General features: G+C 47.0%; 1 protein-coding gene across 1 annotated transcript; it reads left to right on the plus strand.

The window, feature by feature from the left end:
• Positions 1–8,109: 8,109 nt before the first annotated feature.
• On the plus strand, positions 8,110–12,917 carry LOC123154596 (uncharacterized). Its single transcript, XM_044573284.1, has 3 exons — positions 8,110–8,539; positions 9,276–9,419; positions 12,555–12,917. Exons 1-3 carry the CDS (start codon positions 8,264–8,266, stop codon positions 12,732–12,734), a joined length of 600 nt encoding a protein of 199 aa, XP_044429219.1. The 5' UTR covers positions 8,110–8,263; the 3' UTR covers positions 12,735–12,917.
• Positions 12,918–25,040: the final 12,123 nt, after the last annotated feature.

The raw sequence follows: 25,040 nt of genomic DNA on the forward strand, positions 1-25,040 counted from the left end.
CCAACTGACAGCTCCACCGTTTAATGTAAACACGTATCCGGTTTGCGATTTAGAATCGTCCGGATCAGTGTCAAAGCTTGCATCAACGTAACCTTTTACGGTGAGCTCTTTGTCACCTCCATATACGAGAAACATATCCTTAGTCCTTTTCAGGTATTTCAGGATGTTCTTGACCGCTGTCCAGTGATCCACTCCTGGATTACTTTGGTACCTCCCTGCTAAACTTATAGCAAGGCACACATCAGGTCTGGTACACAGCATTGCATACATGATAGAGCCTATGGCTGAAGCATAGGGAACATCTTTCATTTTCTCTCTATCTTCTGCAGTGGTCGGGCATTGAGTCTGACTCAACTTCACACCTTGTAACACAGGCAAGAACCCTTTCTTTGCTTGATCCATTTTGAACTTCTTCAAAATCTTGTCAAGGTATGTGCTTTGTGAAAGTCCAATTAAGCGTCTTGATCTATCTCTATAGATCTTTATGCCTAATATGTAAGCAGCTTCACCGAGGTCTTTCATTGAAAAACTCTTATTCAAGTATCCCTTTATGCTATCCAGAAATTCTATATCATTTCCAATCAGCAATATGTCATCCACATATAATATCAGAAATGCTACAGAGCTCCCACTCACTTTCTTGTAAATACAGGCTTCTCCGAAAGTCTGTATAAAACCAAATGCTTTGATCACACTATCAAAACGTTTATTCCAACTCCGAGAGGCTTGCACCAGTCCATAAATGGATCGCTGGAGCTTGCACACTTTGTTAGCTCCCTTTGGATCGACAAAACCTTCCGGTTGCATCATATACAACTCTTCTTCCAGAAATCCATTCAGGAATGCAGTTTTGACATCCATCTGCCAAATTTCATAATCATAAAATGCGGCAATTGCTAACATGATTCGGACAGACTTAAGCATCGCTACGGGTGAGAAGGTCTCATCGTAGTCAACCCCTTGAACTTGTCGAAAACCTTTTGCGACAAGTCGAGCTTTGTAGACAGTAACATTACCATCAGCGTCAGTCTTCTTCTTGAAGATCCATTTATTCTCAATTGCTTGCCGATCATCGGGCAAGTCAACCAAAGTCCATACTTTGTTCTCATACATGGATCCCATCTCAGATTTCATGGCTTCAAGCCACTTTGCGGAATCTGGGCTCACCATCGCTTCTTCATAGTTCGTAGGTTCATCATGATCTAGTAGCATGATTTCCAGAACAGGATTACCGTACCACTCTGGCGCGGATCTTACTCTGGTTGATCTACGAGGTTCAGTAGTATCTTGATCTGAAGTTTCATGATCATCATCATTAGCTTCCTCACTTATTGGTGTAGGTGTCGCAGAAACAGTTTTCTGTGATGTACTACTTTCCAATAAAGGAGCAGGTACAGTTACCTCGTCAAGTTCTACTTTCCTCCCACTCACTTCTTTCGAGAGAAACTCCTTCTCTAGAAAGGATCCATTCTTAGCAACGAATGTCTTGCCTTCGGATCTGTGATAGAAGGTGTACCCAACAGTCTCCTTTGGGTATCCTATGAAGACACATTTCTCCGATTTGGGTTCGAGCTTATCAGGTTGAAGCTTTTTCACATAAGCATCGCAGCCCCAAACTTTAAGAAACGACAACTTTGGTTTCTTGCCAAACCACAGTTCATAAGGCGTCGTCTCAACGGATTTTGATGGTGCCCTATTTAACGTGAATGCGGCCGTCTCTAAAGCATAACCCCAAAACGATAGCGGTAAATCAGTAAGAGACATCATAGATCGCACCATATCTAGTAAAGTACGATTACGACGTTCGGACACACCATTACGCTGTGGTGTTCCGGGTGGCGTGAGTTGCGAAACTATTCCACAATTTTTCAAATGTACACCAAACTCGTAACTCAAATATTCTCCTCCACGATCAGATCGTAGAAACTTTATTTTCTTGTTACGATGATTTTCAACTTCACTCTGAAATTCTTTGAACTTTTCAAATGTTTCAGATTTATGTTTCATTAAGTAGATATACCCATATCTGCTTAAGTCATCTGTGAAGGTGAGAAAATAACGATATCCGCCACGAGCCTCAATATTCATCGGACCACATACATCGGTATGTATGATTTCCAACAAATCTGTTGCTCTCTCCATAGTACCGGAGAACGGTGTTTTAGTCATCTTGCCCATGAGGCACGGTTCGCAAGTACCAAGTGATTCATAATCAAGTGGTTCCAAAAGTCCATCAGTATGGAGTTTCTTCATGCGCTTTACACCGATATGACCTAAACGACAGTGCCACAAATAAGTTGCACTTTCATTATCAACTCTGTATCTTTTGGCTTCAACATTATGAATATGTGTATCACTACTATCGAGATTCATCAAAAATAGACCACTCTTCAAAGGTGCATGACCATAAAAGATATTACTCATATAAATAGAACAACCATTATTCTCTGATTTAAATGAATAACCGTCTCGCATCAAACAAGATCCAGATATAATGTTCATGCTCAACGCTGGCACCAAATAACAATTATTTAGGTCTAATATTAATCCCGAAGGTAGATGTAGAGGTAGCGTGCCGACCGCGATCACATCGACTTTGGAACCGTTTCCCACGCGCATCGTCACCTCGTCCTTTGCCAGTGCCCGCTTATTCCGTAGTCCCTGTTTCGAGTTGCAAATATTAGCAACAGAACCAGTATCAAATACCCAGGTGCTACTGCGAGCTCTAGTAAGGTACACATCAATAACATGTATATCACATATACCTTTGTTCACCTTGCCATCCTTCTTATCCGCCAAATACTTGGGGCAGTTCCGCTTCCAGTGACCAGTCTGCTTGCAGTAGAAGCACTCAGTTTCAGGCTTAGGTCCAGACTTGGGTTTCTTCTCCTGAGCAGCAACTTGCTTGCTGTTCTTCTTGAAGTTCCCCTTCTTCTTCCCTTTGCCCTTTTTCTTGAAACTAGTGGTCTTGTTAACCATCAACACTTGATGCTCCTTCTTGATTTCTACCTCCGCAGCTTTCAGCATTGCGAAGAGCTCGGGAATAGTCTTGTTCATCCCTTGCATATTATAGTTCATCACGAAGCTCTTGTAGCTTGGTGGCAGTGATTGGAGAATTCTGTCAATGACGCAATCATCCGGAAGATTAACTCCCAATTGAATCAAGTGATTATTATACCCAGACATTTTGAGTATATGCTCACTGACAGAACTGTTCTCCTCCATCTTGCAGCTATAGAACTTATTGGAGACTTCATATCTCTCAATCCGGGCATTTGCTTGAAATATTAACTTCAACTCCTGGAACATCTCATATGCTCCATGACGTTCAAAACGTCGTTGAAGTCCCGATTCTAAGCCGTAAAGCATGGCACACTGAACTATCGAGTAGTCATCAGCTTTGCTCTGCCAGACGTTCATAACATCTGGTGTTGCTCCAGCAGCAGGCCTGGCACCCAGCGGTGCTTCCAGGACGTAATTCTTCTGAGCAGCAATGAGGATAATCCTCAAGTTATGGACCCAGTCCGTATAATTGCTACCATCATCTTTCAACTTTGCTTTCTCAAGGAACGCATTAAAATTCAACGGAACAACAGCACGAGCCATCTATCTACATTCAACATAAACAAGCAAGATACTATCAGGTACTAAGTTCATGATAAGTTTAAGTTCAATTAATCAAATTACTTAAGAACTCCCACTTAGATAGACATCCCTTTAATCTTCTAAGTGATTACGTGATCCAAATCAACTAAACCATAACCGATCATCATGTGAGATGGAGTAGTTTTCAATGGTGAACATCGTTATGTTGATCATATCTACTATATGATTCACGCTCGACCTTTCGGTCTCCGTGTTCCGAGGCCATATCTGCATATGCTAGGCTCGTCAAGTTTAACCTGAGTATTCTGCGTGTGCAAAACTGGCTTGCACCCATTGTAGATGGACGTAGAGCTTATCACACCCGATCATCACGTGGTGTCTGGGCACGACGAACTTTGGCAATGGTGCATACTCAGGGAGAACACTTGTTGATAATTTAGTGAGAGATCATCTTATAATGCTACCGTCAATCAAAGCAAGATAAGATGCATAAAAGGATAAACATCTCATGCAATCAATATAAGTGATATGATATGGCCATCATCATCTTGTGCTTGTGATCTCCATCTCCGAAGGACCGTTGTGATCACCATCGTCACCGGCGCGACACCTTGATCTCTATCGTAGCATCGTTGTCGTCTCGCCAATCTTATGCTTCCACGACTATCACTACCGTTTAGTAATAAAGTAAAGCATTACATCGCGATTGCATTGCATACAATAAAGCGACAACCATATGGCTCCTGCCAGTTGCCGATAACTCGGTTACAAAACATGATCATCTCATACAACAAAATTCAGCATCATGCCTTGACCATATCACATCACAACATGCCCTGCAAAAACAAGTTAGACGTCCTCTACTTTGTTGCTGCAAGTTTTACGTGGCTGCTACGGGCTTAAGCAAGAACCAATCTCACCTACGCATCAAAACCACAACGATAGTTTGTCAAATAGACTCCGTTTTAACCTTCGCAAGGACCGGGCGTAGCCACACTTGGTTCAACTAAAGTTGGAGAGACAGTCGCCCGCAAGCCACCTGTGTGCAAAGCACGTCGGGGGAACCGGTCTCGCGTAAGCGTATGCGTAATGTTGGCTAGGGTGCGGCTGCCCTCCCTCCCCCCCACTATATATAGGACCCCTAGGGGGGCGCCGGCCCTAGGAGATTGAATCTCCAAGGGGGGGCCGCGGCCAAGGGGGGTGGAGTGCCCCCCAAGCCAAGTGGGGCGCCCCCGCCCCTAGGGTTTCCAACCCTAGGCGCAGGGAAGGCCCATGGGGGGGGCGCACCAGCCCACTAGGGGCTGGTTTCCCTCCCACTTCAGCCCATGGGGCCCTCCGGGATAGGTGGCCCCACCCGGTGGACCCCCGGGACCCTTCCGGTGGTTCCGGTACAATACCGATTACCCCCGAAACCTTCCCGATGGCCGAAACTTGACTTCCTATATATAAATCTTCACCTATGGACCATTCCAAACTCCTCGTGACGTCCGGGATCTCATCCGGGACTCCGAACAACTTTCGGGTTACCGTATGCTAATATCTCAACAACCCTAGCGTCACCGAACCTTAAGTGTGTAGACCCTACGGGTTCGGGAGACACGCAGACATGACCGAGACGACTCTCCGGTCAATAACCAACAATGGGATCTGGATACCCATGTTGGCTCCCACATGCTCCTCGATGATCTCATCGGATGAACCACGATGTCGAGGATTCAATCAATCCCGTATACAATTCCCTTTGTCAATCGGTACGTTACTTGCCCGAGACTAGATCGTGGTATCCCAATACCTCGTTCAATCTCGTTACCGGCAAGTCACTTTACTCGTACCGTAATGCATGATCCCGTGATCAACCACTTGGTCACATTGAGCTCATTATGATGATGCATTACCGAGTGGTCCCAGAGATACCTCTCCGTCATACGGAGTGACAAATCTCAGTCTCGATTCGTGCCAACCCAACAGACACGTTCGGAGATATCTGTAGTGTACCTTTATAGTCACCCAGTTACGTTGTGACGTTTGGCACATCCAAAGCACTCCTACGGTATCCGGGAGTTGCACAATCTCATGGTCTAAGGAAATGATACTTGACATTCGGAAAAGCTATAGCAAACGAACTACACGATCTTAGAGCTGTGCTTAGGATTGGGTCTTGTCCATCACATCATTCTCCTAATGATGTGATCCCGTTATCAATGACATCCAATGTCCATAGTCAGGAAACCATGACTATCTTTTGATCAACGAGCTAGTCAACTAGAGGCTCACTAGGAACGTGTTGTGGTCTATGTATTCACACATGTATTACGATTTCCGGATAACACAATTATAGCATGAACAATAGACAATTATCATGAATACATAAATATAATAATAACCATTTTATTATTGCCTCTAGGGCATATTTCCAACAGGCATCCCCTCTGAACCTCCATTTTATCTGTCTGTGATTGTCATATTTTTGCAGAATTTAGTTAGAACCACATCAAGTGAGCTTTAGTTAACTCACAAATTTATATGCATCTAGAACTTTAAGTTATACTCAAAACTACATACAGGTGAAAAAAATGCAGGAACTAATAGATCATGAACTTCTAACAACATCTCAAAATTGTCACATGAGGGGACATATCCTATTATTAAACGTAAGTCGGCATGAAGATGTCCCCAAGATACAAACTTACTATAATTTATCGTGAAAATTGTCCCTGATAGAGTCTAAAGTCCAAATTTTCATCAATCTTTATTATATAAAAAACTTTTGTTTTCTTCATTAAATATGCATACCAGTCCTCTCCAACAAGATGCACCTCTCCAAAATGCTTTATGAAGCTCGTAGATATAGAAAGCATGTAGCCATACCTATTCTTGAATGTGCATGTCGAGTTTGAAAAAAACAAGGTACCAACATCTTTCCAATAGTTTGCTGAGTGCTAATCACCTTGCAGGCTGAACAAACACGATGGTATGGAGTGCCAATTAATTCAAACACAAACAACATAAAAACCAATTGAGATAGAAGCTACCGCACATGTACTATTCTGAATCTGATGATTAATTGAATTGACGCCTTTCTAGTTGTACACTTATAGACATCTCAAACATCGCAAATTACAGTTCAGATTTTGTTCACATACTCGAATAATTAGTGGTAGTAGAAAAAATGGTGAACACATACTCGAATAATTAGTGGTAATCACAGTCCAGAACGCATGAATGGTGGTCGCCGGGCTCATCGCGTGCAAAGCGCGTCTCGTATGTCACTCGCGGTCACTGAGCTGGGCTCTTCCAAAATCCGGCCACGCGAGTTGAGCCCGTGCCAGCGCCACACAGGCCTCCTGGTGCGTTCGCCTCTACGTCCACACCGACATCATCTTCTACAGGTTTGGCGCGTGCAGCCGCATCCCTTCGTCTCCACTGGAGACAACACCAAAACTTAGTCAACCCCTTGCCCCGACGAGCGCGCTGGAGGACACCAGCACCACGATGGTCGCATGACTGCTTCCGTGGTATGGCTCGACGATTGCAATGGAAGAGGGCTAACCAGCCTATTGGAAGGCGGGGCGGCGGGGATGGGGAAACAAGATTAGCGGGAGCTGCGCTGGATTGGATGAAGATTGATTTGTGAAATCTGCTGGGATGTATCGTTCAAGGAAAGGCAAGTTTCGATTCTTGTATGCTTTTGGAAGGAAAGAGTGGGATGGGGAGCGATTGGTTGCCATACCATGGAACTGAAATCTATATGGAAATAAACAGACGGGGGTACTATTTGTTTGCAAAAAAACCGGCGAGGAAATCATTCGTTCGATCGATGGAACTCTGCGGGGGAGGAAATGAACGATACCAACGACGACGTACGAACGTACCATTACGACCGCAGACTCTTCCTTTAGGAGTAGAGAAAAAGTAACACTTTCACAATAAAATTTGTTTGTCATGGTTTACTTGTTATTTTTTTAAAAAATCTTTATTTGTTTCCTGAAAATCTATTATTTATTTCCTAAAACAAATTACATTAATGCGAGAGATCGGTTGATTTGGTTAAATTAGGAAAGTTACATCGATAATCTTTTGTATGTTTGGAAAGTGCTGATTTTTTAAAGAAAATAGTGAAGTAAAAAAATAAACCAATGATAAAAAAACCCGTGGGAGGGGTGGTGGGAGGTGGAAGGAAATAAAACCGGACGAAAATAAAACTGGAGTACCAGGCTACCAACTGCCAGTAGAGATCCGTCGGCGATAAAATAAAGCGACATCGTGTCTATTTTTCTTTGCTAAAGGGGCATTTTCATGGGTTTGCCTTGGTATTGTGTTCATATTGTCGTATTGAATGATTCGGGTCGATTGCTTGCGGTGCATATAATATACACAGCTCTAGTTTCTGGTTGGATTGGCTCAATGGCTTTATACGAATTAGCAGTTTTTGATCGACACGGACGTGTCCGTCGATGCTTATGGTCTCCGCTTTGGGCGTTGGAGATGCCCTGATTCCACGGTCGCTGCGAACCGGTCTCAGTTATCGGCCAAATCACCCCCTTCCTCGTGTTACATCTCGACGAATTATTTTCCTGAACCTAATTATTCGCGGCGCTCGGTCCCACTTCGCGGCAGAAGAACACCGCCGCCGCCGCCGTCACAGGAATTCCTTGCCATGGAGGGCGTTGGCGCGCGGTTAGGGCGCTCGTCGGCCCGTTACGGCCCCGCGATGACGTTCACGGGGCCCGTTAGGAAGTGGCGGAAGGAATGGGTCACCATCTCCGCCGCCACGGCCACGGCCACCTCCGCCGCGGCCTCCTCCACCGGGACTGGATCTCGTGGAAATAACCTCATCCTGTTCAAGTGGACCCCGCTGAACGGCGCCAACGAAGGAGATGAGGAGCAGACGGCACCGGCGAAGACGGCCACGAGAAGGCGGCGGTACGTGCCGGTGAGGATTCTTATGTACTTATTTGGTGTGGTCACTTTCTGGTGGTAAGATGAGTTTGATTTGGTGCCAGGATGTATCTTTAGCTTCTTTTGGTTGATTTTTTTTTATCTCGGTCGAATTGAACTCTTTAAGTACTAATTGACCTCTTATGTTAAGAGGATTATGGGATATGCAACAAAATCAGACCATATGGTCGGATCGATCTGCAAATATAGAGGGTTGTTTTGTTTGTTTGCGAGTTGGGTAATTGTAGAGCTGTGGTGTTTTCCATGGTGCTAAACTTGTAGTATTAGTTATTCCTACAAGTGTTAGTTGTTCATAAGCATATAGTATAATCCGCTGCTGTCAAACTGTAGTTTACACTAACTTTTGAGCTATAGCACCTTAGTTGTTTCTTGGTGAATCATCAGCAAGTTTCTTTGATAATTTAACAGCAGTATTGAAACGCCCTACTATCATTGGTTTAGCTTAGTTCAAATATTATTGATAATCTTCAAGTTATCATGGGTGATGGACACCTTTACTGAGTTCAGCTTTGGACACATTAACTTCATGTAGAAGTACATGCTCATTGTATATTTGTATTCGCTTGTCTTGTCGCCTTTCCATCATATGCTTGTACTTACAAATTGGATCACTGTTGGTGACAATATTTACCTCTGAAACTCTGGTATTCTACTCTTTATTTTCCTGATACCTTGTCAGTCGGTATGTACTGAGTCTATCCACACTACAGGTTTCTGTAGTTCAAGATCAAAGGCAAGAATCTGCCAAATCTGATGATGAGAACAAGGCTAATGATGGAGAACCTTCATCTACGGAAACTGAGCAGTCTATTGGGAAAACTAATATGGATGATATACTTATGGATGAGTCCCAGGTAAAATCAGACTTAGTTAGCTGTATAACTAGTTTGTGATGATTATCAATGGCTATCTTCATTAATTCACTAATATTCAACCATTAGACAACATGTGGCATCACATGTCATTTTACAACAATAAGTGACAACATTGCTCTTCTTTGAATTTCATTTTCTTGATTCATATAAACATTATATGCTAGACTCAAATAGTTTTGCCCTGCAAAGCATCCAACACTTTACTATTTGAAATATTTCATCATTTAGCATCCAATCATGATTCATGTGCGCTCTCACAAGGAGTGCTACATTACTTTGTGCAGATAGTTGGTAATAGTGTCACGCTTCATGTATCTTATTATGCCTTGGTAGCTGTGGTTCACCAAACCATACCACTTTTCTAAAAAAAAAGTTTAAACCTCTAGCTTGTCCGGATGTTATTTTAAGATATATTCATTGTTTATAAGGCGTCCTGCTTTAGACTCTTAAGCATCGCTTGAGCGATAAGGCGCCCTGGCAGCGCCTTAGAAATATGCCTGCTTTCGGCGCTTAGGCGTCGGAGCGGGTGGTGCTCACCTTAGGTCGCTTTACCACCTTGTAAACAATGGATGTACTGACATATTTACACTATTGTCATGTCTACTACTCAGTCTACGTTGTAACTATATAAAAATGACCTTGTTCATTGGGAAATAATTTTCCAGGAATATTTTATTTTGAGCAGCCGGGATGAGCTCTGCCTTTTTCATATAGAAGAAGAGAATCAACCAGTTAATAAGGAAAATTGGCTGAAACCGATACAATCTATGCCATACTAGCCCCGAGGTTGCATTCCAAGCGAGGCAAGGACTCCGTCACCCAAGTGACCAGAGTCTACACCCTACCACATGACCTGGGGCGGCCGCTCTGGCTTACAAACCTCAGCAATGCAAAAACACCTGTCCTAAGGTTGTGTGTCAGTTAAGCCGACGACTCTGCCACCCAAGTGACTAGAATCGACACCCAGCAATGCAAAGGCGTACTTCGCAACCGCCGCATGGACTTCCACACTAGCTCCAACGCCGTGTATGATGCCGATGACTCTGCCACCCAAGTCATTAGACCTGACGCCAAGCAGCACAAATACGTCCTCCGGAGCCGTCGCTCTGGCTTCAACGTCGGCCTTGAGGCAAGCACCCGCTTAGCTGATGACGAAGGTGCGGGACGACACCAACCGCCAACGCGTTACACCAAACCGGATCTCCAAGTTGACGCCCCCAAGGGAGAAACCGACAAGAACAACGTCGTCGCCTGCTCCGGCCAAAGCCGAAGCTTAGGTTTTCATGTGGAGAGCTCGAGATGCAAATGCCCAGGTAGGTGAAGGGGCTCCATGACGATGCCTCCAACAAGGAGAACAACGTCCTAGGATGCCGTCCTTCCCGACAACGACTGTGATCGGTGCTTTGGCATTCACTAGCAGTTCACCATGCCCTATGACACTGCATCAAGTCAACTCAACACCACCATCAACCACCACCACGGCCGCCAGACCACCTGAGCACCACAACCTTCCATGGCTCCCTAAACCAACCCCAAGAATGAGCGCCGCTGTGCCACCATTCCGACCCACAGCTCATCGTCGTCGTGCCGCTGTCTCGATTCGCTGCTCACCGTCGCTGCAACGAATCACCACAAGATGTCCGAGACGTATGCAGCAACATCCCGGGGCCGCTGCCATGGCATCCATGCGCCCCGCCGGTCGGGTAAGGAGCAACTCCTCCTAATCACTCACCCAACCGAGCCAGAGCGCACCACGCCATGGCCAGAGAGCTGCCAAGGAGCACTCCAGCCGGGAATGCGCGTCCCAACCTCGGCCATCACCGCGCACGAAGACGAGCCGACACCGGATCTGCGCACCGAGCTCGCCAACAGCTGCATCCTGGCCTCCAGGTGGCACCACCAGGCCACCGTAGCAGAGCTGCGCCACAGCTCCATCGCACCAGCTACAACCAGTGAGCCAGGCGCCGCCCTCCCAAGCGATGACGACACGCCCGCCGAGGCGCATCAAGGGCCACGTGCTGCCGCTGCGTGACCATTTCTGCACCAGCCCTGCACAAAGCCAGCCACCAGACAACCGCAATCGCAAACGAAATAGAAGCACCGCCACGGCCGCAAGGGGTGAGGTGGGCTAGAGTTCGCCACCCGTGTCTGTTTGTGTGGAGCAACACGGCTTTGCCCGGCGGCACGTCCTGGTGGCGGCGAAGGGTGAGGTGGTCACGAGGGGGGGGGGGGTGCTGGAGTTCACCACCCGTGTTTGTTTATGTGGAGCAACACGGCTTTGCCCGGCAGCGCGTCCTGGGGGCGGCGAGGGGGAGAGGAGGTGGCGAAGGGTGAGGTGGTCCGGCGGGGGCTACAGTTTGCTACCCATGTATGTTCGTGTGGAGCAACATGGTGGCCGAGTGAGCCCGTACGTGCGTCCTGGTGGCGGCGAGGGGTAGAGGTGGTCCGGTGGCGTTATAGTTCGCCACCCGTGTCGCTCGTGTGGATCAACACCGCGGCTGAGTGAGCTCACAGCCATACGCCCATACCACGCCATTTTCTAGGAATATTGATATGAAAGTTTCTGTAAAATTTCTTTGTTTTGGTCTCTACTAATCAACTTTGTGATACCTGATAATATATATAAATGTTGTAGTCCCGCTCTTCTCAACATACTTTTCTTGGTAACTAGCTAAATACTTGTGTGTTGCTACAGAAGTTAAATGCTCGTGTATTCTATAGGAGTTTTTTATTGCATGAGTTGGTTAAATGTGTATGTCATCTTAGTCTCTTTTGCAAACATGAGAAAATATCTCAAAATGTTGATCAGTCCGAAGATCGTGATACATATGTTTAGTACATTGAATAATTGTGATACTAGTTAATTTATTGACGACTTAATAGGTAATTTATGTGGGTGAATGGACTGCCATCAACTAGACCTTTGTAAGAGTAGAACAAGTTAAGATCCCATTTTCCCAATCCATCTGGAAAAACCTAGGAGTATTTTCCCATCGTACACTTTCCATAGGTTGCACTGCAAACATGATTTTGCGTGCTTGTTTTTCATATTTGAAGTCCTCTATTAAGAGAGAAAGGAATCGAGAATTGAGCATATACACTTTCCTGTTTCAGGCATCAGATGAGGTTCGAGATTCTGGAAATTTCGTTGGTGGAACCGATCTAAATCTGAACTTAGGTCCGAAAGACCCCGACGGTGAAGATGAAGGTGATACAGGTAAGCAACACGAGGCTCGAACAGAACACAGATTGAAGAGGAAATCTGTTACCCCTGACCTCGAGATGAGAATGTAACAGGCGGCTTCATTTATTCCTTGGGTTCTTTATTATTACAGTTTCCTTTTTGGGCCATTTATGTAATTTTCTTGACATACTGTATACGTGGAGAGACAAGTGAACACAATCACAACTGCATAGTGAAACGCCTGCGTTGTGTTGCCAAATAACGTTAATGAAACTTTTCTTTCGTTTCGCAAATGTAAACTGTTCTAGTACCTTTTATTTGTTTCGCTTGTGAATTGAGCAAATGAGAGTAACTTCAATAGGGCGATCCATTTCGTCTGCTGGCGAACGGCGGCCCAACGCGCCGATCCACACGGACGCGCGTCCGCTTGGCGACTCATTCCTGGCCCAATTTTGAGCCGGATTTGCGCAGGCTTGGATATAGGATGGACGTGCGCGCCCACTCCTCTCCTCGCCCCCGCCGGTCGGTGGCAGCCACCACCATTTTCCCTCATTTCCCTAAAAAAACCTCCCGTCCGCGCACTCCTGCCCCACACTTGCTATGGATGATGCCGCCGCCTCCCTCGCCTCGTCCGGTGCCGCTGTCGCCTTCGGGAAAGGCAAGCCTCGTGCCCCGTGCAAGACCGCCGCCGCGGCCAAGCCAAAGAAGCCGCTGACGCCCGCGCAGCGGGCAAGGGAGTTGGCCAAGAGGAAGGACCGGAGGCCTGTCGCGGACGCGAGGGATGAGGCCGCCACGCAGGCCGCCGTCGTCGCCGCCGCGCAGCAGGAGGTCACCAACGCCCGCGTCGCGGCGGCAACGAGGGAGGCTGATGCGGAGCATCTTACGATCATCCCCATGTACACTGAAGCATACGCCTTTGGACCTAAGGTGAACTCGCTCCTTTCTTAATCTTTCCTTTCCGCATGTAAGACATGGATGCTACTTCAAGCGCGGACCTTGTGCATACCCAGGTACACCCAAGGAGTCCAAGGAGAGCCCAAGGACCAAGGCCAAGCGTGCGCAGGAGCGGAGGAAGGAGAAGGAAGAAGAGTCTGCTGCTACAGCAGCCGAACATCCGGCCATGGCCCGGACATCCGGCCCTTCACGAGCCGCCGGACATCCGGCCTAGGTCCCGGAAATCCGGACACCGCCGAACCCGAGAGCAACAAGACCAACCCCGCCAGCCCGGGCATTCGGCCCCTCCAGCCCAGACATCCGGCCCTCCGCGAATGCCCGGACATCCGGCCCGTCGCCCGGACATCCGGCCTTCTCTGCCTGCGTGCAGTGCATCTGGGCCGAGGCCCATGTACCCCTTCGCCCCTTAGACTATATATACTCCCCCTCCACCTACGTTTTAGGGTTAGCATTGGTTTAGCTCATTTTAGAGATAGAGCATTGCTCATCCACATCGGATCTACTCCACGAGAGAGACCGCGGCCTCTACGGAGAAGATCCCTTTGGATTCAAGACCTCCTTTTGGAGAAGAACTTCAAGACCTCCTCACGGAGAAGACCGGTTACCGTGTATCGTCCCTAGTTGATTGTGGATCGTGTATCTTACTTTATGTACTCGAGGATCTAGCACATGTGTGACTATTTCTTGTTGGTTGAGTGATTCTCTTGTGTTTCCCCTCGTGTTCCTCGTGTTCTTCGCGGGATCCGCTCCTTTCGTGAAAGATCAGGCGATTAGGGTTCTACCCTACATCATCTTGGTATCATGAGCCACGTTGATCACGATTTCGGAGCCTCCCCTCTTTGTTTTCTAGCCTAATTTTGTTGTGTTCTTTCCCAATTTCGAAAATCCCCACTAAAAATAGGCCCAAATTTTTTTGTGATTTGTTCGTTTGATGAAGTTTTGTTGATTTTGATCCATGGATTTGCTTGGTTTCGAGTGGATCTAGCATATCACCAACTTTCCCCACTTTCCATCCACGAAATCCCATCAATTTTGCCCCCAAATTCATCTATTTCCACCCCCAAATCGAGTTTTGATGTCCCAATCAAGATCTGGAATCGTCGGGCCGGATATCCGGGCCTCAGACGGACATCCGGGCCTCAGGCCGGACATCCGGGCCATCGGGCCGGACATCCGGGCCCCAAGCCGGACATCCGGCTCCTAGAGCGCCAAATTTGCACGGTTCTGGACATCAGGTCCCGGATTTCCGGCCCCGAGCCCGGATGTCCGGCCCCTGACATCTCAGCCACCCCCGTTTCACCGTTTTGTCCATAACTAATTCTTCCGGAGTCCGATTTCGTGTTCTTTAGCTCGTTGAAAAGATCTTGACACCCCCCCTTCCAAAAAATACTACCAACACCATTTGACTCCATCAAATGTTTGGAACTTTGGCATCTTTGCCTAGGGCTTCCACCACAACCTCTGCATAACCACCACCGACTTCCTCAACCTAACCAATTTTGTTCCTTATAGCACTTGTGGTTGCTTGAGTAGTGATTCGAGTCTCCTAAGGTGTTTAGGCTACTAGGGACGATTGCTTCTTCATCAACCACCACCACCACCATAACTCCCACATAGGCTTGCCCACCATACACTTCCACCACCCCGACTTAACCCAATTTTGTTTGTGTTGTGAGTTGTGTCTCCTAAGGTGTTTCGGCTACTTAGGGACCGTGCTTCCAACTACGACACCGTGTATAGTCCACCACCTTACCCTCCACTTCCGCATTGCGTCTCAAAACCCATCATTGCGTTCCCGCAATCCCATTGGGCTTCCACAAAACCACCACCGCATTCCCACTACCACCATTTGACGTTTGAGATTTTGAGTTCGCGGTTTTTCCGTTTCCTAAGGTGTTTCGGCTACTTAGGGACGAGTCTCCATCATCTTGGTATCTCCATCAAGATCACCGCCACTCATCATCGCCAAGGACGGTAACCTCCATATCATCTTGGTATCGTGGTATCCCTCCATTGTATAGTCCCTTGCAATTGCATTGATAACCCCTAGCCCATTTTGCGTCACTTGCCTATCGAGACTAGCCATTTGAGTATTGCCGGCAACATTACTTGTGCACATTAGTGATCTACACCATACATTGCATACATACCATATCATATCGGTATCATATCATCCCTTGTGCCTCAAGTTTGTTCCCGCATATACACAATGGCTATCTTGGTTTGTGCATTTCGCGAAGTGGCCATATAAAAAAAAGAATAAGCTTTTAAGCAAAAGAAAAAGAGTGAACAAAGAGCTTGTAAGCAAGTGCCATAGCATCATACCACATTGCATAAGATTGTCATATCCGATCATCTTGGATCATACCATCGGAACATCATATACATAGCATACTTGGGATAAAAGTCGTTGCATTTTTGTCTCCTATAGGTTGTGCACAAGTGTCGTATCCGCCTATTGAGCAATCGTGCTAGCGTCTCTCTAGAGTTGTGCAACAAGAGCATTTTCCGTGGATTCCACATTTTGAGCTCATTCCTTGGTTGCACGACCCCATTTATCTATCCGTGTGTGTGTTTCCGTGTTCCACATATTGCTATTGGTCTACTTGTTTCACTTGCGAATTTGTGAATCTCTTTCAACATTATTGACTCTTGCTAACATTTTACATCAAAATTTTGTGCCACTATCCTCACCGAGCTCCACCATAAGCCTTACTTGTGTAGGTGTGAGAAACCGACAAGAATTGGTACCAATTGTGCTATTTCCTTGTCCACATTGGAGTGATCATTGATCCACCTTCAACTTCGGTCAAGATACATTTGGTATTCGTTCTTCTCTTTCTCCCACTCATATTTGCTCGAGTATTGTGATGGATAGGCAAGGCATTTCATATCCGGTCTTCCACAACAACGACGGCGTGAACAACTACATCACCAAAGCATCAATCTTCGATCTACAATGACAAATGCAAGGCGCACAATCAAGATTGCGAGAGCGCATCGAGAACCTCTCCATCGACATTCGTCACTCTGAAGCAAGGAAAAGGGACTACATCGACAACAAGCTTGCCGCACAAAAGAAGGAGCAAGATGCAAGGATGGAGGAGATTCAGACCTTGTTGATCAACTGTTCTTCCCCTTCATCATCCTCAAGGTGGCGAAGTTCAAGTCACAAGTCTTCGGAGCGCAAAAATGTTGCAAGCACAAGTCGTCCACGTCCACATCTCCATGGCGACCACCATCACGTTCGTGATCCACATCGTCATGAAGGGCAAGTCACCTCCAAACATCACGTGCGCGACGACGACAAACACCATCAACTTCAAGCACGACAACAACACCATCAATATGAAGATGCTCGAGATGCGCCTACCTACAAGTCCCAACATGCCCTACTTCACGCCAAGGCCAAGCTTCAAGAGCACAAGAGAAGACCGCAAGACGAGCACCACCAAGACGGAGCTACGACTACACCAACCACTTCGGCATCTTTGCCAAGTGTTCTCAAGGCATCTTCGCCTTTGGGCGTAAGGCATCTTTGCCTACTTCCCGTGAGTTCGCCTACATCGACATCATCAAGTACAAGGCGACCACCTACAAGCGAGGGTGACACTTCCATCTTTGGAAGCCCCTCAAGGAAGATGGCCGAGCATGGGAATTTCCCTTCGGTCATGGAGACGAGCTACGAGGTGCCACATCATATGGGCCTCCAACAACAAGACGGCGACAAGAAGGTCGATCAAGGGCCATCCCCTTCGACCACGGCGACGAGCATGAACCTCTTCAACAACATGAAGACGGCGCCCATATTGGACTCATACTCCGAGTCAAGCTACGAGACCGCACATGAGACCTTATCTTTGGTCTTGGAGGAGAGTGATGATGTGCCATCTTCGGCCTTCATCCACGACTACGACCACGACATGATTGAGCATGGAGACATTTGCACCTACATCTCTCCGACACCCACATATAAAGAGATGCCCCAATTCCCATGTGAGGAGAGCCACCCCACCATGAGTGATATGAGTGACTCCACCATTTTAACATTGAGTGCATTTCCTACGAGAGGATGAGTGTGACCACCACTAGCCCCACAATTGAGAGCATGCCACACATCCTATGTGAGGTTGTGAGCCATTTGAGTGACTCCACCAACCATATGAGTGAGAGCATCCGAGAGGGAGTGAGTGAGCCACAACACTTAGTGAGTGAGTGTGACGCCCCCGATTTGACCGTACACTAATCATGCACGCAAATGTGTACGACCAAGATGAGGAACTCACGGGAAGATATCACAACACAACTCTAGACACAAATTAAAATAATACAAGCTTTATATTACAAGCCAGGGGCCTCGAAGGCTCGAATACAAATGCTCGAAGGCACAAGAGTCAGCGGAAGCAACATTATCTGAGTACAGACATAAGTTAAACAAGTTTGCCTTAAGAAGGCTAGCACAAAAGTAGGAACGATCGAAAAGGCGAGGCCTCCTGCCTGGGACCTCCTAACTACTCCTTGAAGTCGAACTCCATGTAGAATCATCCTCGGGATCCTCTGGCTCCTGGACTCCATCATCCGGTCGCAACAACCGGGTACAGAAAGGGGGAAAAGGGGGAGCAAAGCAACCGTGAGTACTCATCCAAAGTACTCGCAAGCAAGGAGCTACACTACATATGTATGCATTGGTATCAAATGGAATAAGGGTATCATATGTGGACTGAACTGCAGAATGCCAGAATAAGAGGGGGATAGCTAGTCCTATCGAAGACTATGCTTCTGGTAACCTCCATCTTGCAGCAGGAGAAGAGAGTAGATGGTAAGTTCACCAAGTAGCATCGCATAGCATAATCCTAACCGATGATCCTCCCTTCATCGCCCTGTGAGAGAGCGATCACCGGTTATATCTGGCACTTGGAAGGGTGTGTTTTATTAAGTATCCGGTTCTAGTTGTCATAAGGTCAAGGTACAACTCCAAGTCGTCCTGTTACCGAAGATCACGGCTATTCGAATAGATTAACTTCCCTGCAGGGGTGCACCACATAACCCAACACGCCCGATCCCATTTGGCCGGACACACTTTCTGGGTCATGCCCGGCCTCGGAAGATCAACACGTCGCAGCCCTACCTAGGCACAACAGAGAGGTCAGCACGCCGGTCTAAATCCTATAGCGCAGGGGTCTGGGCCCATCGCCCATTGCACACCTACACGTTGCGAGGGAGGCCGGAAGCAGACCTAGCCTAGCAGGCGTTCCAGTCCAATCCGGCGCGCGCCGCTCAGTCGCTGACGTCACGAAGGCTTCGGCTGATACCACGACGTCGAGTGCCCATAACTGTCCCCGCGTAGATGGTCAGTGCGTATAGGCCAGTGGCCAGACTCAGATCAAATACCAAGATCTCGTTAAACGTGTTATCTTGAAATAACCGCGAACGCCGACCAGGGCCAGGCCCACCTCTCTCCTAGGTGGTCTCAACCTGCCCTGTCGCTTCGCCACAAAGATCCACATAGGGCCGTTGGGACAAAGGTCCTTTCAGCCCCCAATGCGTGAATCACTCGCGGGTGCTCCACGAGCCGACCCAACTTTAGTCACCACATGTATCATGTATAAAGTATATCGTATATACCCGTGATCACCTCCCGAGTGATCACGGCCCGATAGTATAGCATGGCAGACGGACAAGAATGTAGGGCCACTGATGATAAACTAGCATCCTATACTAAGCATTAGGATTGCAGGTAAAGGTAATAACAGTAGTAGCAAGGACATGCTATGCATCAGGATAGGATTAACGGAAAGCAGTAACATGCTACACTACTCTAACGCAAGCAGTATAGAGGAGAGTAGGCGATATCTGGTGATCAAGGGGGGGCTTGCCTGGTTGCTCTGGCAAGAGAGAGGGGTCGTCAACACTGTAGTCGAACTGGGGTCGCCGGCAGTCTCGGGGTCTACCGGAAAGAAGTAACGGAGGGGGAACACAATAAATAACAAAGCAATCAATGTAACAAAAAGCAAGATGCGGCATTACGTTGTGCTAGGGGTGACCTGACGCGATACGAGGTGATACCGGTGAAGGGGGGAAACATCCGGGAAAATATCCCCGGCGTTTCGCGTTTTCGGGCAGAGGAGCCGGAGGGGGAAAGTTGCGAGTTCGATAGGTTAGGGATGTGTGGCGGACGAACGGGCTGCGTATCCGGGTTCGTCTCGTTGTTCTGAGCAACTTTCATGTAGAAAGTATTTTCATCTGGGCTACGATTTATTTTCTATTAATTTTAAAAGATTTAAATCATTCTCAGGATTTATTTAATTATTTTAATGCAACATTATCCAGAACAGTGTTTGCTGATGTCAGCATGCCGTCAGCAGTCAACAGAGGTTGACTAGGTCAAACTGACGTGTGGGCCCAGTGGGACCCACCTGTCATACACTGTTAAGTTAATTAGGGTTAGGTTAAACTAATTATTGCTTAGTTAGACTAACAAGTTAATTAGATTAATTAAGTAGGATTAATTAACTTAATTAATTCCTTAATTAATTAATTAATTAATTATCTTTTTTTCTTTTTTTTAAAACGTTCTCTAGGCAAGGCCCATGTGTCATAGGCCCAGGGGGCGATGCGGGTTACAGGCGTTAGCGGGCGCCGGGTCTCGGTCGTCGCCCGAGCGGGGGTGGGGGGGGGTGGGCGAGGCGAGGCTAGTGGCAAACGCCGACGACGAGCGCAGCGCAGGCGGAGCAAGGCGGCCGGGGGGGGGGGAGCAGGGAGCGGTGGCTGGCGACGAGCGTGAGCGCGCGCGCTGCACGACAGGCGGGGTCAGGCGCGGCGGCAGGGCGAGCCCGTGGGCGGAGCGAAGCGGGGGATGGGCGGCGCGGTGGAGCGCGGCCAGGGGAGACGCTGACCGTGACGTGGGCGCACGGGGCGCGCGCAGCACGCGGGCGGGCACGGGGGTCCGGCGCGGTGAGCAGGGACGGGCGCGCGCGGGGTGTGGCCAGGCACGGGCAAGCAGAGGAAGGGCGTGCATGGAAGGAGGCTGGCATGAGCCGGTGCGGCTGTGCGAGGCGAGGTCGTCGGCAGCAACAGCGGTGAGTTGGGCGGGCAGTAGCACGCAGCAGCAGCAAGAACGACAGCTAACGGCGGAGCGAGTAGAAGGAAAACGCGGGGGAGGGAGTTCGGGTTCCTCACCCCATGTTGCAGGGGTTCAACGGCGAGGCTCGATGGAGCCGTTGAGGGGGAGGCGGGGAGGCAGCGACGAGGCCGGGCGACGGCGTGGCGGCGACGCAGGTACTCCCTGGCTCCGATCGAGTGGCGTGGGAGTCGAAGGCGAGGCGAGTGGAGGTCCAGGGCACGGTGGTGCGGCGAGTCGTGGCTAGTGGCGATGGGCGTCGAGGGCGACAGGGTCTAGCGACGGCGTCGGTGGTTCGTCCCCATCTCGATCCAGATCGGGATCGAGAGGGGGGGAGACGAGGGAGTGAGAGGGGAGACGAGTGGGGGAAGTGGGGGTCGTGGGATGGGGTTAGGGTTAGCGGGACGTGGCCTATAGGCCAGGCGGGCGTGCGGGGAGTGGGTTGGCCCGTTCGGACGGCGGAGGCCAGCTGGGCCACTTGGCCCAGCGGGGGGGGCTTTCTCTTTGTTTTTTTGTTAGTTTAGTTTTTCTCTTTTGTATTTTCTTTTATTTATTTACTTTTCTATTTTAAATCATTTTAAATTATTTAGGCCTTTTATAAAAATGTGTTTACTACACCATATTTATCTATGTAATATTTAGTACAACCCGAACATTTTTATTTTAATGTTTGAAAACTTTTATTATTTACCAAACTTTGAATTTGAATTTTGGACCGGTTTTGATCTAACAATAGATTAGCAGCAGTAACCGTGGTGACGTGGCACCATTAGCATGGGATTAGTGTAGCTTAATTATCCGGGCGTCACAACTCTCCTCCACTACAAGAAATCTCGTCCCGAAATTTAGGAGCGGGAGTAAGGGGGAAGGGAATTGGTTACGAAATTCTAACGGGTCTTCTCGGTGTTGGTTGCTCTTCTCGAAGAAGTTAATCCCTTTACATTGACGTCTTCATTCCTCTGCTTCAGGCCATCATGACGAAGCCGTCATCTTTTCTTTGGGAACTTCGTCATACTTACGAAAGAATAAAGGGTGAGTATTCCGAGAGAATGAGCCTCCGCAAGGTTGACTATCTAGTCGATAACATCAGGGAAGGTGGCAAAAAGTAACTCTTGAGTTGAAATGTAAGAATATATCGAGAGCAAAATAAGGAGGTATCATGGGAAGTTTTGAGTGGGCAGGCAATCGTTTGATGCCTGCAACAGGGCGTGAAAGGGGTTGAGATCAACGGGAATAAGTAATGTGTCTGATACCAGAATTGACGATCTCTCGGGAGGTGGCTCGTGAATTACTTACGAGGTCACGCGCGAGGAATAACCTTGGGAACAGGGGGTGTACAGGAGAGTCAAGTTTCGATCCTGTGGAACTGTGGGTTATGGGCCCACCATGTGGGTTAAAAGTAGGCAGGGCAGGGACGTCATTGCGTGATCATGCAAGCAAGGCATGTTAGAGGATAGACTATCGATTATGTCAGCAACAACGTCGGTACCAAGGGCGAGGGGCGAAGAGAACCATTTTCTTGCTCGTTGAACAAGGCGGACCAATAGGCAAAGTTCTCATCCATCGGTCGTTACCGGAATGCTATCAACAAAAGCAACAGGGTCTTACTGACACGGTTGTACACCAAGGTGTTTACATAAGCAGAAGAACATTACTGCTTAGATCATATAGGTCACCATAAAGGTTAAACAAAACAATGGAAAGGAAAGGTGATCTTCATATTAAACAGAACAATGGAAAGGAAAATGTGTTTTAAACACAAATTTCAGGGGGTATATCCTTCCCAAGGATAAACAGAGCATGATAGCCATGACAGGATATAACGTAGAAAACCCTTTAGGAAAGGGGAGAGAAATTTCATGACATTACCCATACAACGGTGTTTGGATAATTGATAAAGAAATATAGCATTGTGCTTCAAATGTTCTTATCAATGATTAGAGTACCACAGACATGCTTTGAGATAGCATTGACATGGTCAACAAGTAAGGTTCAGAATTTGGATGCACGAAGGATCCATCAGGAACAACTTGTAGAATAAGTTTTACAATTTTCTCATGGAAGAATGGTTATCCTTACTAAAAAGGAAGCTATAGCAATAGGTCCTCCGGCCAGGTGTGCTAGGCATGACACCACCTTACCAGTTCGTATAAAGACCAATGTTATAACTCTTGGAAATATGTCCCAACCATCACATCTGACCAAGATTCAGATCTGATTGGTGTCAAACTACCTCAGACTCAGGATGCCTAAGAGGAAAAGGTGCAATACAAATTGACGAGATGACATTGTAAGATTCTCGGGAAATTTACTATGGAAGCGAGTTCCGAAACAAAAGCTCATCATTAAACCAATGAAGGGATAAGGAGGTAGCTGATGAACTCATCGACAATTCATCGAGACTTCCAAAAGATGGGTTTCCATAATTAAGTGAACAAGGAGATAACATTAGTCAGATCAAATGGTATAATGATGTATGTTCGAGGAAAACATACACAATTATACATTGGTTGGAAGGTGCACCCGAAATATGGGCTGGGTTGCACGACCAACGTCAGAATGGTGATTCAATAATCAATAGTCTAATAATGAACGACCGACCATTAACTTCAAAGCAATAGGGTTGCTAGAAGTTTTGGAATTACACATCACAGTTCATTTGTCGGTATTCCGGTTAGGAACAACGCGAGGACCAAGAAGGAATGGTGATGGTGATAAGTATTACTTGTATCAAGAATTCTCAGGAGGTGGTGAAATTCTCACGACATTCTTGACATCAAAGATGGTAATACTCCAAGGTAAAGAAGAATAATTACTGGATAGCACGGATCTCCAGGTATAACACAAAACAAGAACAAGTTTGTGTTGGAGGGAAAGCAATAATGTTGTCGGTGATACCACAAATCATCGAGGGGCAAGGATGGTACTTCTCACCATGAATTCGACCGATATCTTGGACAAGCTCAAAACGTTGATGATGATCACGACACAATTGTCGAGAGATTTCATGAAGGTGTAATCGATCGGCGATGACATCAAGTCAAAGGAATGATGAAGTGAAAGGTTATTGGAACCACGGGTACATCGCAAACTCGAAATCAAGCTTGTTGTTCAAGGCAAAATGATATGACGAGGAAAATCGACGTAGGCTTAGCTCATCGTCGAACGTGGTGCTCCGGGAATAAGGACCAGGTAGCACAGTTAAAATCATCAAGACAATGATATAGCCAAACAGGCTAGGAATGGCGTGATCGGGTACAAACTCGTACTTAAAGAAGATTACTAAGAGTTATCGAATCACAGTACGGACTCGATTCACTATTCGGTGTTCTCGGTTGACGACAACCTAGAACTCGTGGAGTGACTATGATAGGGAAGGTACTACTTCAACAGAAATTCATAAGACGTAGTACAATAGCATGATATCCTCGAGATAGTAGGGGGCAATACTCAAGGTAGTTCGGTATAGAGGTTGGACAAGCATATTGATTTGTAGAAGATAAGTGCTTTAACTTGTCCATGTAATGGGATCAAAGAAGAACAATCATGGTTGGAACCACAGTTGCAAAGGACCAACATAGATACAAGATGAACTTATAACAAGGGGACCATTATTAATACAAGAAGCTTTCATGATAGATTCCACATCGGGTCCATGGGCGTGAACACAAAGTTCAAGGTCGACTCCCACTTCTCCAAAGCACAACCTTACATTCACTTCTCGTTTTGATAATGGCACTAGTGTTGAAAGTTTTACCTGGTGAAATACCAGATGTGTATGGCCCGTGAAATATTTCGGGCCCACACGGTTTAGTGAAGGCATATGTTCAACCCATAAGGGCTTCTTAGAAACATATACCACAAGTTTCAAGAGTAAATATCACAAGCTCGAAAGTAGAGCATGGTTAGCAAAACAGAGGATACAATTTACCAAAGGTATCATATACCCATGGAAAGGCTCACAAGGTTATTGAATAGGAAGGACACTGCCGGATAATAATCCAACAAGGGGTCCTATGGTCTACAATGGAGCTGATGCGAGTATCGGTACTCTATCAGAGGAAGATGGAATGGAAGGGAATCAGATTATATAAACAACTGACTATTTCAAATTTCAAATGCAAAGGAATTATCATTTCCAAATAAAGGGATCAAAAGCCAATGCTCTCATTAAGAATGGATTAGTCGAATAGACTTAGGGGTACAATCAACGACAATTTGATTGGTCGATAACCAGCTCATGTTTAAAAGACGTGTGAGACGGAAGGATGAATTCTTGGATCTGATTGAGGATGGCGAGCATTCACAACATTTTGGATCAACGGACTCAAAATGATAATGA

The sequence above is a fragment of the Triticum aestivum genome, chromosome 7A (genome assembly GCF_018294505.1).
Source record: "Triticum aestivum cultivar Chinese Spring chromosome 7A, IWGSC CS RefSeq v2.1, whole genome shotgun sequence".
NCBI lineage: Eukaryota > Viridiplantae > Streptophyta > Magnoliopsida > Poales > Poaceae > Triticum > Triticum aestivum.

Bases quoted from the DNA above. Each gene is read 5' to 3' on its own strand.
- LOC123154596 (XM_044573284.1), top strand. From the start codon at position 8,264: ATGGAGGGCGTTGGCGCGCGGTTAGGGCGCTCGTCGGCCCGTTACGGC. The intron at 8,540-9,275 runs GTGAGGATTCTT...TCCACACTACAG, and splicing joins GAAGGCGGCGGTACGTGCCG to GTTTCTGTAGTTCAAGATCA. The intron at 9,420-12,554 runs GTAAAATCAGAC...TTCCTGTTTCAG, and splicing joins TACTTATGGATGAGTCCCAG to GCATCAGATGAGGTTCGAGA.